The following is a 14,934-nucleotide window of genomic DNA, read 5'->3' on the forward strand; positions in this document are numbered from 1 at the left end:
GGGCTTGCTCGGTCATGTGGTCATTCTATTTTTGATTTTTTGAGGAACCTCCATACTGTTTTCCATAATGGCTGTACCATTTTATATATCCACCAACAGTGCACAAGAGTGCTAATTTCTCTGCATCCTTGCCAACAATTGTTATTCTCTGTTCTTTTGATACTACCTATCTCACTGTGGTTTTGATTTGTATTTCTCTGATGATTAGTGATATTAAGCATGTTTTCACATGCTTGTTAACCATCCATATATATGCATATTCTTTGGAGAACTGTTTATTTGAGTTCTTTACCTATTTATTGAGTTATATAGTCAGTTTACAATATTGTGTCAATTTCTGGTCTAAAGCACAATTTTTCAGTCATACATGAATATACATATATTCATTTTCATATTTTTTCACCATAAGCTACTACAAGCTTACCTATTTTTAAATTGGATTTTGTTGTTGTTGTTGAGTTACAGACGTTCCATATATAATCTGGGTATTAACCACTTATCATGATTTGCAAATATTTTCTCTTATTCGACAGGTTGCCTTTTCACTCTGTTTAATGTGTCCTTTGATGCACAGTTTTAAATTTTAATATAGTATAATTTATTTATTTTTGCTTTTGTTGCAAGTATTTTTGGTGTCATATCTAAGAACTCATTGCCAAATCCAACGTCACAAGGCTTTTCACCTATGTTTTCTTCTAAGTGTTTTATAATTTCAGCTCTTACGTTTAAATCTCTGATCCATTTCAGTAAATTCTGTACATGGTAAGAAGGAATGGTCCAAGTTCATTCTTTTGCATGTGGATATCCGATTTTCCAACATTTGTTTAAGAGATTGTTCTTTCCCCAGCACGCATTCTTGGAGCCCTTGTGGAAAATCATTCATCTAATGTAATCTTGATGTGAGCAACTGCAACTGAACTATTTTAAAAACACAATATGGATAGATAAGGTCTTTAATGACTTTCTTTTCTTATCTGGCTACTCATCTATATTTCTCTAAGAGGTTAAGGTTTGACAGTTAGGTAGCAATGGCTTGTGTCCTACACGCTTTTATGTTATTAGAAAAAGGGGGCCATAGATAAACATAAATAGATTTGATCTCGGGTCTTTTTAACCGTAATTTTTAAAAAGTTTAATGTTTGAGGCTCTTTGTTTTTGTCATAGACTTCTGGAATGTTTTAAACTTTCCCGTTTCAGAATTGATACTGATACTTCCCTTCTAATACCATCAGTCTCAGGTATTTATCTGTAATTTTATTTCTAAGTTGCCAATATCTTTTCCAAGAAGAATAATTATTGCATAAGTCAATATGTACATCCACATAAACAGAGTAGCACTGATCTGCATAAAAACGCAAAAACAATTTTAAAAATGGAGCCCTGTTTAAATTATGAAGTTATATTCTTATCAGAATTAAGTGGAAACACATAGACATAGATGTTTGAGCTCCCCGCCCCACACGAGCCCCCCCCTCAACCCCATTACCTGCATTATCTATTTGTAAGGGTTCCTTACCTTTTGGCCAGGCTTCCTTAGGAACTGTCCTCTTACTTTGGATCTCCTCTTTCTGTTCAATGGCTTTGGTGTCTGGTATGATACCAGTCTTCACGTCTTGTAATTGAGCTGAGAGCTCTGAGACAGTAGCATCACTGGAAACTAAGAGAAAGAAATTAATACAATATTCAGACAGGAAGTTGACAGAAATTATTTTAAAATACTTCTCAAGTATCTACCAGAGAAAGGCATTGTTTCTGGTGTTAAAGAAAAAATTAAAAAGACCAATCAGAAATGTATTTAGAAATTGTTGATCTACACTGGAATTAAAAAAAATGTACAAAAACAGATTTCACATAAAGTAAAAGAAATACATTGTAAGAGAAAGACACATAAAGAAGTACAAATACTCAAAGGAGGAGAAAGCCCTTCTAGCTGGGAGAATCGTGGAAGAACTCTGGAGTAAAGCAACAATTGATCTGGGGATGAGAAGACAGTTAAGAGGGATACACATGGAAATGGAAACAGAAAGGCATCTGAGGCAAAGGTGACTGCGTAAGAAAAAACTGAGTCAGGAAAGCAAATAAACATTTAGGAAACAGAGCAAGTATGTGGTTTATTTGATTATAGAACACATAAGGAAAACATGAAAACTAGTATTTGAAAATTTGGGGAGCCAATTCTACTGTTCTGAAAGACTAGGCTAAAATAGTTTAGGTCTTATTCTTAATAAGGGCAATGAAAACTTTTTGATGCGATCAACATGATCAAAACTTTTTCTGAAGTATTCATTTAGCAACAGCAAAAAAGGAGGTGAAATTTTCAAGTGTTGCCCAGAATATGATTAGCTTTTGAAAAAAAAAAAAAAGCAATACACAGAAAAAGAGAAGTGGCTAATTATGCTCCACAACTGTGGCAGAGACAATGAGCTGTCCTCCAAAACCCATTTTCCTTTTCCTCTAAAACAGAACCTGGCTTACCTGGGCATATGGTTACCAGAGTACAGATTACATTTCCCAGCCTCCCTGGCAACACAGGTTTATGTGACCATGTTAACTAAGCCTGGCCAATAGGATGGAAGGGGAATGATACATTTAAATATTAAAAGTATTTAAAGGAAGGAATATGCTTTTTTTCTTTCCATTTCTTCCCTTCTACTGGCTGGAATATGGGTCTGATGGCTACAGCATGAGAATGGAGGCAAAACATTGGAGCAACAAGGAAAGAGCTTTGATAACTCTTTTCTGTCTTCTTTAAGCCAATGTTATTTTGCTTTTGTTTTCATCTCTCAGAGACAAATTGATCCTAACTTAAACACACCTTTATAGGTATTTTTAATCTGTGTGTATATATATATATATATATATATATATTTTCATTGAAGTACAGTCAGTTTACAATGTTGTGTCAGTTTCTGGTGTACAGCATATGCTTTAGGCATACACGAACATACATATATTTTTTCATCATAAGTTACTACATGATACTGAATACAGTTCCCTGTGCTATACAATATGAACTTGTTGTTTATCTATTTTAGATATATTAGTTAGTACCTACAAATCTCAAACTCCCAATTTATCCCTTTCTACCCTTTTCCCCACCCAATAACCATAAGTTTGTTTTCTATGTCTGTCTTTCCATTTTGTAAGTAAGTTTGTCTTTTTTTTTATAAGATTCCACATATAAGTGATATCATATAGGATTCTTCTTTCTCCTTTTGGCTTACTTTACTTAGAATAACAATCTCCAGGTCCATGAATATTGCTGCAAATGACATTATTTTATTCTTTTTTATGGCCGAGTGGTATTCCATTGTGTAAATATACCACAACTTCTTTATCCAGTTATCTGTTGATGGACATTTAGGTTGTTTCTGTGTCTTGGCTATTGTAAACAGTTCTGCTATTAACATTGGGGTACATGTATCTTTTTGAACTAAGATTCTCTCTGGATATACCCAGGAGTGGGATTGCTGGATCATACGTTAAGTCTATGGGAGGAAATATTTGCAAAAGATGAGACTGACAAGGGCTTAATTTCCAGAATATACAAACAGCTCATACGACTTATTAAGAAAAAAGCAGCCCAATCCAAAAATGGGCAGAAGACCTAAACAACAAATTCTCCAATGAAGACATACAAATGGCTTACAGGCACTAAAAAAAAATGCTAAATATTGCTAATTATCACAGAAATGCAAATCAAAACTACAATGAGGTATCATCTCACAACAGTCAGAATGGCCATTATTCAAAAGTGCACAGATGATAAATGCTGGAGTGGGCGTGGAGAAAAGGGAACCCTCCCACACTGTTGGCAGGAATGTGGTTTGGTATAGCCGTTATGGAAAACAGTATGGAGATTCCTCAAAAGACTAAAAAAAAAAGACCATATGATCCAGCAATACCTTTATAGGTATTTTTAATCACCAAAGTCCTATTGAAGTAAATTAACTGGACAGGTAGTTAGGAAGTTTTTGAAGAACAAAGGTCTACATACAACAATGTTATTAGAGAGTCAGCATTTCATGGCATCAATTTTTTTTATCAATAAAGTTTTTAAAAGTCCATTATGTGATGAATTTCTGGCAATGAGATTAACCTGTGTACAATATTCATAAAGCACTCCAGAAATATCACAAAGAGCTTTCAGAAATGTTCATTTTACCCACCAATGTATACCAAAAATTACAGCTAATATTCTATTTCACATATGAGCAAGACAGAGGAGGACTGAAGAAAGCAAGAACAGAGGACACTTTACTATTTTTTAAAAAAATTAGAAACAATTTTAATGGAGGTATTGGAGATTGAACCTAGGACCTCTCGCATGCTAGGCATGTGCTCTACCACTGAACTATTCCCCACCCCTAAGAATACTTTTCTATTTATACTCCTTTTAGAAGAAAGTAATATGCAGATAATTCAGTTCCACTACCTGCAGTGTTTTTCTGCAAGGATTCTTCTTCAGGTCGGACAGCCTCGGTCACTACCCTTTTACTGTAGATCTCCTTTTCCTGGTTTTTCTCTGAGAGGTTCTCATCTGATGTGATGAGAACTTGAACTTGAGCATCTGGAATAATAACATCATTTGATCCCATGGAGAAGGAAAAGGTAGTAAACACCACAGACAAGTAATCTGATCCACCCTACTCCCAAACAAAAAACATTAGGAAAAAAAGCATCTCAGGCCTTACCACGTAAAAACTGTGACAGTTTGGGGGGCTTTATAACATGTGACAGTTTTGGGGAGAGGCTGGAAAGTTTTCCATATTTCTTTGCGTACAATGACTTTGCTGATTTGATGCAACAGTAAGCAAATAAAAAAGTAAATAAATAAATAAACTCCAAATCAGGTTATCTTTTTCAAAGCAGAAAAGTAGATTTGATCAACTCTATAAAGTCCTTTCGCCTATTCAAAGTTTTTGTCACTTACGGAGCAAATTTCGTTATTACATGTAATCTTAGAAAAGTATCTGTATCATCTAGATTTTATATATAGTACTCATGTAATTTTTTAAAATCTGAGATTGTATCCTTTTAAACTTATCTATACTTAGGTTTTTTTTTTTTTTTGGTCATACTTGTAAGAGATTTATCTACCTTATTGGTCTTTTAAAATCAGCTTTTTCTTTTTTATCACATGAAAAAACTCAAGTGCAAAATAATATGTTGGTAAATAAATTAAAAGTCACCAATACAACAACTAGAATACAGTTATTAAAGTTAATAATGTTTATACATTAGATTGACAAGAGATTCATTTCCTATCTTTAAGAATGAATATTTTTCAACAAAGCAATCAGAAAGGCAATAGAGGTGACTAAAAACAACATAATGAACAACAATGTATCTATCATAGAGCTTAATAAATAAAACATTATAGATATAACGATAATGATTCCCTGTGTAAAGCCTCAATAATACCATTCTCTCTTTTCAGTAACAAACTAAAACTGAATTTAGAGTCTGTCAACCTCCAGGACATTTTTGAAAAAAAAATTTTTAACTATATTGCATGTTTTAATCAACAATGCACCAGATTGTTTTGCATGTCTTTAAACCTTACATAAAGGGTGTAACACTACCTTAAGTAACGTGCCTTTTACACTCAGTATTATGACTTGGGAATTTACTCATAGTGACTCTGATTTTCAATGTTATGTAGTATCTATTGAATTAATGTATCAGTTCACCTACTGATCAGTTTTAGGCTATTTCTAATTTTTTTACAAACTGAAGTACAGTCAATTCACAAAGTTGTGTTAATTTCCGGTGTGCAGCATAGTGAGATAGATTAGACAGACCTTTTCCTATTCTTTTTGGAATTTCAAGATATTGAATACAGTTCCCTGCGCTATACAGTAGGACCTTGTTGTTTATATCTTTTATATATAGCAGTATCTGCAAATCTCAAACTCCCATTTTATCCCTTTCCACCCCTTTAACCTGCTGGTAACCAGAAGTTTGTTTTCTATGTCTGAGTCTGTTTCTGTTTTGTAAATAAATTCATTTGTCTCCTTTTTTAGATTCCACATATATATAAGTAATATAGAATATTTTTCTTTCTCTTTCTGGCTTACTTCATTTAGTATGACAATCTCCAGGTCCATCCATGTTGCTGCAAATGGTATTATTTGATTCTTTTTTTATGTTTGAGTAGTACATTTCTAATTGTTTGATATTAAGAAGCATTAACATCAACATTATTGTAAAACATCTTTGTAGGTTGTATGAGTTACCAATTAGCTTCTCTCAGTCTGTGTCTTTGAATTGTTTGATGTCTTTTGGTGCAAAAAGTTTTTCATTTTAACACTATTACATTTATTTTCTTTTTCCTTCATGGTCTGTGTTTCATATGTCTTATTTAAGAAATCATTATTTCATGGTCAAAAGATGAACACCTAAATTCTAAAAGCTTAAAGTTTTCCTTTTTACATTTAATATCACTGGACTACATTTTTATTTAGTGCGCAGTAGGATCTATCTGGTTTTATGTTTTCTTACACATAAAATCAGTGGCCCAAACACAACTGAGCAGTTCCTCCTGTTCCCATGGATTATGATGTCATCTCTGTCATATATTATGTTTCTGCATTCATAGGTGTTTCTGGGTCATAAACTTGTTCCACTTTCTCTGTTTATTCCTTTGCAAATAAGGTCTTAAATAAGATATATATATAGTAAATCTTCATGTCTGGTATGGCAAGTTCCCTTACCTTACTCTTTAAATATACTTCTTGATTTTCCATAAAAAATTTAGAATCAGCTTACCAAGTTCCATGAAAAATCCTACTGGAATTTTGAGTAGTGATGCACTGAATTTAGAAGTTAATTTGGTGAGAACTGACATCTGTAATATATTATTTTTGTATAACTCTCCCATTATTTAGGTGTTCCTTAATATAGTTTAGTGAAGTTTTACCATGTTCTCTACATTATTCTTGCATGTCCTTTGTTAGATTCATTTTTAAGTACCTTATTTTTTGTTGTTTTTAAAAGAGGTACCTTTTTTTTTTGATGGAGGTACTGGGGATTGAACGCAGGACCCCGTGCTTGCTAAGTTTGTGCTCTATCACTGAGCTGTTGTTTCCTTACCCCCAAAGAGGTATCTTTAAAAAAAAAAATCTTTTGCATTGTGTATCAGAAGGCATGTACCAAGAAATGAACACAGAGCTCAGTGAATTGTCAAAAAGTGAACATGTACCCGGGTTAAAAAAAAAAAATCTGGCTAGAAGCCTACATGCTCCTCTCATTCTTCCAATCTCTCCCAGGCTGAGCATAACACCCCATTTTAAATGCAACAAATTACTTTTACTTCTGAATTTTGTATAAATGGAATGAAACAGCACATTTTCTTTTATGTCTCGCTTTCTTCTCTTACATTATATTTGTAAGATTCATTAAGTGCTATAACATATATTTGTCCTTTACTCATTCTTATTTGCCAGTTAGTAGTCAATAATGTTAATATGCCACAATTTATCCACACTACTGGAAAAAATAATGGACATCTGGGTAATTTCCAGTTTGGAGCTGTAACAAAAACTGCTGTAAAGAGTATTCATGTGTGTCTACTGGTGCTTGTGCACATCCTTCTCTGTGGAGTATAAAGTTAGGAACAGAACAGCTAGGTTATTCTTTAGTGTAACTTAGTAGATAATAGCAAATTGCTTTCCAAAATCACTCTACCAATTTATATTCTTACCAGCAGTGAATAAGTACTATTGTTCTATATTCTTACCAACATGGTATTATCTTTTTCATTTCAGCTATTCTAATAGGTATGCAGAGATACTGTCATTACATTTCCCTACTGATGACTTAAGTTGAATATGCTGCATATGTTTATCAGCTATTGGATATTCTCTTTTATAAAGTACCTATTTTAAGTCTTTTGCCCTTTTTTCAAGTTGGATTGACTACCTTTTTCTCATTGATTTATATGAGTTCTTTTTATATTCTGGATGTAAGTCCTTTGTGAACTATGTATTGTAAATATCTTCTCCACTCTGTGCCTTGCCTTTCACTCTCTTATTTGGTGGAATACACTAATTTAATGTGACATATTTGTCAATATTTTCCTTTATGGCTATTATTTTGGGACCGTGGGGGAAGAAATCCAATTTAATAAGTCTTTTCTCATTTCAAGATTATAAGGACATACTCCTCTGTATTTCCTTACAGAAGATAGATCGACCTACCTACCTACCTATCTAATCTATCTATCTATCTATCTATCTATCTATCTATCTATCTATCTATCCCTTTCACATTTAAATCTACAAAGTATATGGAATTGATGTTGGTATATAGTGTGAGGTAGCGGGTCAGTGATGCAAAGTTTGGCAGTAGACCAACAATGATAGAAATAGTAGGTCTCTATAACAAGTGGGAGGTTACAGGGGTCCCTCAGGTAACAAAGCCCGATTTTATTTCAAATATAGCATCCTTACTAAATGTGGCCTAGAGGTGAGTTATAGCTGGTAAGTTCACTGCACAGACTTCTGACAGAGTTCCCTTAGTCTATCATTTTGTTCCCTGTCAGTTTTTCCATATCCACCCCGTCTCAAGTGTCTGACAGTGGGACCCAACTGCCATTAGCACACAGCTAGTATATGAGAGTTTTCATGTATGACTTCTGCCTTTTGATTTCCTTGGTAGACTTGATGTTAACTGGCAGATGTGCTTCTTTTCTCTCATTTCAAAAGGCACTTACAAGCAGACTTCAATGTGCTTTTCGGTGCAACAAAAAGTTATCTATACAAATAAATGTGTGCATTTTAATAAGCAGCCTTTCTTTTGGTTTCCTTATGACAGCATTAACACCATCACGTGAAGTCATTAGCACTATACCAAAACTGGAACGTAGAGCCACCCTGTGTCTGAATACTGTCCAGGGATTAGTAGCTCCTGTTTGGCTAACAGCTATGCACAGGAACAAAAAAAACCGTAAATGCAACAAAGCAACACAGGCAATTATACATGCAGAATTTTCAGCGGCTCCTGGAATTTTCACTTAATAAATACTACTGTATATCAACTAAAGAAGCACAATGTCAGTGATGCAGAGGAAAAAATCATGCAGATCCCTAAAAATTAAAAGCTTTTATTGAACAGTGGGGCCTATACCTGGGGATAAGGTTGAAAACTCAAATATCCACAGTGGCCAGACAGACAAGGTGGATGAATGAAAAAGACTGGGTCTGAGTTGTGGGGACTGAAGCAAAGAGGAGAATGCATGTCCTCTACAGAGTATGGCCATGCCTCAGGAGCAGCTTATAACTGCACAAGGTGAGTACAAGCAGATATTCTGACTTTTCAACAGAAACCCAAAATCTTATTTTGAAATGTTGGCAGCAAAAGTTTAAAACACCATGTGAGCCATACGCTTTTCTGGAGAATCCAGCCTATAAGATACTTGTTTACTCTATCTGACAGATAAATTCATGAGGCATTTTAATCAAGATTTTCTACGGATTTTAGTCTTTAAAACATACTTAATTGGATATCATTTCATTTCAAAAGTTGAAACATTTCCCGTAGTGAAAATAGTTTACAGCTTTCAAAAATCTGTTAAACATTTTAAAAGATTTTATATTTTCTTTCCTAGAAAAATACCATATGAGATCGCTCACATGTGGAACCTAAAAAAAAAAAAAAACATAAAATACAAAACAGAAATAGATTCACAGACATAGAATACAAACTTGTGGTTGCCAAGGGGGCAGGGAGTGGGAAGGGACAGACTGGGATTTCAAAATGTAGAACAGATAAACAAGATCATACTGTATAGCACAGGGAAATATATACAAGATCTTATGGTAGCTCACAGCGAAAAAAAATATGACAATGAATATGTATATGTTCATGTATAACTGAAAAATTGTGCTCTACACTGGAATTTGACACATTGTAAAATGACTATAACTCAATAAAAAATGTTAAAAAAAGATTTTATATTTTCTTTCTTACGTACACCCAATAAAATAGCTAGAAGAAAAGTACATAACAAAGTAGGAAAATAAAGAAAGACTGGACAATATTTTCACATAGGATGTATGGGAAAAAAAAAAAAGCCACAAAATACACAAAGCCAATCTACCTGCATGATCTTTCTGAAAGGGTTTTTTCCCCACTGACGAGGGTGCTTTAGAAACCACTCTCTTACTGTAGATCCCCTCTTTATGTTTAATGTTAACAGTGTCTGCCAGGTCATCATTCCTTGTGCCTAGCACCTGAGCCGGGAAGTCTGGAGCAATGGCATCATTAGATCCTACAGAAAAATGGGAAAGTAGTACAGTTAACACAAATATAGATATTAAGTTGAAAACAGACAAAAGATTTACCTCTTAAAACACTTCTATAAAAAAGGCACTGCAATGGGAGTGTTCCAGGGTGATCAGAAGGAAACATCAATCAAACTTAACCTGACAGAAACTTGCAAAATGGCACCAATACAGTGGAGAAGCAAATGATGTAAGAGGAGACATACAGAGCATCAGTTCAGAAAGGAAACAATTTTCAGCTGAGGAATGTTTTCAGAGGAGGAGAAAGTAGACTGTACCTTGGAAAGTAAATAGGCTTTTTGAAATACTTAAAGGAAGGAAGACAGGAAAGGCATTTTAGTTAGAGGTTATGGCATTAGCAAAGATAAAGAGGCAGGAAAACAAACAGTATACAAGAAGAGCAGACAGTTTTGTGGTCAGACTGGATTACAGATTTCATTAGAAAGAGTGGTGGGGGATATTAAAAAATAATTGCTTGGGACAAAAATTCAGCAGGGCATGGAATCCCAAGCTAAAGAGTTAAAAGAAAGTAAATTTTATTGTACATGAAATGCAACATCATTAAGGATTTGTTAATAAAGGGAAAATGTAATCAGATACATTTTTGGAAGATTAATCTGACAATACAAAACACTGTAAGGAAAATTTTATGTGATAAAGAAGTACGAGATTTGAAAGTAACTTTATTTTCTTTTAAAATATATTTCAGTATTCTTATATCCACTGATATAGGAACTGATAAGAAGTTTATCCATGCCAGATGTAAGAGGCAAAAGAACATCTCTGGACACATAAGAGTTTGTGGAAACTATAGAATTATCTTCTACGAAAACGTTTTTTTCTTTCTTATCTGGTATTCTATACTCCATGTGTTTGCTAAGCACATAAAATGTGTGTGGCAATAAAAGCTGGGTAAGTATCAGTTCATTAATATAGTGCAAATATAAATAAGTCATGAGGAATTTTTCAGGACAAATTCAAGGATCCTCTTAATTAAGCCTTCTGGTCATATGTACACTGAGCTTTTTCTTAGCTTCTGTGGCCTCACTTTGTTTTATCAACTCCCTACCTCTCTGGTAAATGCTTAGTGTCCTTTCTTCTACCAAATCTCTCAATGATGGAGTTCTCAAGGGGTCAGAACTCTCTTCCTGGATGAATCTTCGATGCATGGAACACTATCTATATGCTGATGACCAACAAAGTGTGTATCTCTAGCTGGAATCTTTCTTCTGAGGTTTGAATTCTAGCATTCAAGACACAGCTAGCCTCTATAGCATTTTGGGAAGAAACGAGAAAAAGAGGTCCCTTTCTCATAAAAAATTAAGTTTTTATATATTATGGTACAACACAAACAACTGTGCATGAAGGTCTATTCACCACCACCCTTTGTTTTCCAAGAAAGGGGACTTTGTCAGGTTCAGAGTTAGGTGGGGAAGAATAATTAAGTTCCCGAGGGCAGTGGGTGGATGTGCAAGAGAATAAACCTTGGAGCTGAGAGGCAGCGGAAAGGGAGTGCAGTCACATATATGTGTTTACACCAATGAGTGTATGTGTACTTATTTAACTGTATCTGTGCAGGGCTGCAGGATGTGTAAGTGTAGATTTATATTTGGGGCAGCAAGAGAGGTAAAATTACTGCTCCAGAACTCTAACAGGAGATTTGGAACCTTCATACCCACCTGTGTGTTTTCATAAAAAACAGCGTATGTTTATGATGTGAACAGTGCCACCTTCTATTTGGGGCCCTTCAGTACAACCTCATCATCTGTAAACAGAACCTGTCTACATTCAGTTGCAGATTTAACAACTCTACATGGATCAGGAATAGAAATCCCATTTTTAACATGTCTAAAGCAGATACTTTGACCATCTTCCCCAAATCTGCTTCTTTCTTAGACTTCTCCATCTCAGTAAAAAGCACCTTTATTTGCCCAGTTGCTTACTCTAGAAAACTGGAAAAAACTAAAAAAAAAAAAAAAAAAAAAGAAAGAAAAATTGTTTTCACCTCCTTCTCTCTCATTCTCTGTAGTCTAGCACCAAGTCCTGGAGGAACTATTTCTCAAAAATAAGATGTGTCCACTTCTCTCCATCTCTATCATCATCACTCTAATCCTAGATGCTACCATCTCTGATACTGACCACTGCAACAGCCTTTAACTAATGTCCTCACTTCCGCTTCTTAACTTCCCTCCCACCTAGGTCCACTGCCTTTCTATCCACAATCTATTCTATCTGCTATTCTCCAGATAGCAGCCCCAATAAAATTTACAAATGTAAATCAACCACAGTTGCCTACTAGAATAAAATTCAAGCGCCTTACTATGGTTGACGCAACCCTGCATGATCTTGAACCTACCTAGCTTTAATCATATCTAGCCATCACTCTGCTCTATCCACACTGCCTTTTCTCATCTGTCAAATGTACTCAACTTTTCTGTTTCTGGAGCTCTGCCCAGAGGTTCCCTCTGACCACAACACTCTCACTCCCCCACCCTTCCTGCCTAACATACTCATATCCTCTAATTCTCAGCTTAAAAGTTTCTTCTTTGGAAAGGTCTTCATGAGCTCCCAAAACTAAACTGGATCCTCTAATTCTCTTAGAACTCTATTTTCTTGACATATCATTTGTAATGATGTACTTATTTGTATCTATTTGCTTAATATCTGTCTCCCCACCTGAACATGATAGTAGGGAACATGTTTTATTTTGTATACCCCTACACACGTAGCACCTAGTATAGTCTCTGCCAGGAACAAGTAAGAGCTTTATTATTTCTTGGTTGAAGAAACAAATGAACATGAGCTGAAAATTTGTCACTTAAAAAAAAATCAACCTGGTAATTGTAAAAATTCAGAAAAATATGCAAAAAACAACAACAAAAAAAACCCCAAACCTGGCCAAACTGGTTATATATCGTTCTAAATGAACATATAGTGAGATCACAACATATGAACTTATTTACAAACTGGAAATAGACTCACAGACATAAAAAGCAAACTTAATGTTACCAGGGGGCTATAGGGATGGGGAGGGATAAATTGAGAGTTTGGGATTTGTAGATACTAACTACTATATATAAAATAGATATATGACAAGGTCCTGCTGTATAACATAGGAACTATTATATTCAATATCTTGTAATAGCCTATAATGAAAAAGAACATGAAAAGGAATATACACACACACACACATACATACTATACTACACACCAGAAATGATCAAAACATTGTAAATCAACTGTACTTCAATAAAAAAATCAAAAATACATACCTGTATTTTTATTTATTAAACTGTTAGATCAAAAGTAAGTATTTTTATGTCCTAATAACTTAGTATGTGTTTGAAAAAATACTTCATGTATTTATATATATTCCAAGCAATGATGAGAAAGACTATCATTGAAACACTAAGGGTACTGTGAACAGAGGAAACTTGGAAACTTTTGTCTTAGATGGAGTCCACTAACCCAAACAAATAATTGTTCATATAGTTTTCTTCAAATATTTATTAAATGTTTGAGTGTACATTGTACATCTAAACAAATAACTCACCTAACTGAACCACAGACTGAGTCATAAAAAATTCCATATTTCACTGAAAGATTAAATAGCACTGAGCTTTCACATGTTATTCCAGAATTAACCAGCCAATCTACAAATAAAATTTTGAACAATTTCTGCGTAATACCTGAGTGTGAGCTCTCAATGGTGGTGTTTGATTTGGAATCCAGAGACAAAGAAGGAATTTCTTTCAATTGTGGAACATAGTACATCTTCATAGTACCAGAAGGCTTATATGGCAACAGTGAAGGTTGGTCTAAAGAGATAAAGATCAAAACAATTAATAAGAAAACCTTTATTAATTCACTGAACAAATATTAAGTACCTTTATTGTGCAAAGCAGTTTTTAAGATTCTTGGGAAATTTTCAAGAATCTTGGGATGTATCAGTGAACTAAACAGAGAAGTATCTATGCCTTCGAGAGCACTAGCATTCTAGAGGAGGGAGATACACAGTAAACAACATACTAAATAAGAAAATTATCTAGTATTTCAATAAATTACAAGTAATATTAAAAAATTAGAAAATGCTGAGGAAGATTAGAAATACAGAGGACATTGCAGCAGGATGCAACTTAAATAAATATAGTGATAAGGGTCGCTTTTATTAAGAAGATGAGGTTTTAGCAGTCTGTTACATATACAACTGGCTCTCTAACTAAGAAACAATTTATTTTATATTGAACCCAAACTTGGTCACTGTTAACCCTTACTACTGGTCTTTGGAGGTCCTGCCTCCAGAGTCACAGAAAATAAATCTAATTCTCTTCTTTGTGGTAGATTTTCAAACTAAATTTTCCATTATAAAAGTATAAATTCCCAATATTAAGAAAATATATAGAAGTAAAAAAGACAAATTCCTACCCCTCAAAGATAACCATTGTTAACATTTTAATGTATTTCCTATATATCATTCTTGTTTATTTGTTTACATATTTGTATACAGTATGTATCATTTAGAATTTAGCTTTTCTGCTTTACATTGACAATAAAATATTTACTTTATTTTCCATCTTTACATTTTTTTACAGTTATACTACAGATTAAGTGTATTTAACTCTTCTCCTAATGTTAAAAATTTAGAGTG

General features: G+C 34.1%; 1 protein-coding gene across 1 annotated transcript in view; it reads right to left on the reverse strand.

Moving 5' to 3' along the window:
• Positions 1–14,934, reverse strand: part of ALMS1 (ALMS1 centrosome and basal body associated protein) — a 140,294-nt gene that overhangs the window by 38,784 nt on the left and 86,576 nt on the right. Inside the window, exons 13-16 of the mRNA XM_031467275.2 lie at positions 13,976–14,104; positions 10,103–10,273; positions 4,436–4,570; positions 1,517–1,657 (exon numbers count right to left, since the gene is read on the reverse strand). Coding sequence (XP_031323135.2) covers positions 1,517–1,657; positions 4,436–4,570; positions 10,103–10,273; positions 13,976–14,104 — 576 coding nt within the window. The remainder of the gene's footprint in view (positions 1–1,516; positions 1,658–4,435; positions 4,571–10,102; positions 10,274–13,975; positions 14,105–14,934) is intronic.

This window comes from Camelus dromedarius, chromosome 15, assembly GCF_036321535.1.
Source record: "Camelus dromedarius isolate mCamDro1 chromosome 15, mCamDro1.pat, whole genome shotgun sequence".
NCBI classification, from domain to species: Eukaryota; Metazoa; Chordata; class Mammalia; order Artiodactyla; family Camelidae; genus Camelus; species Camelus dromedarius.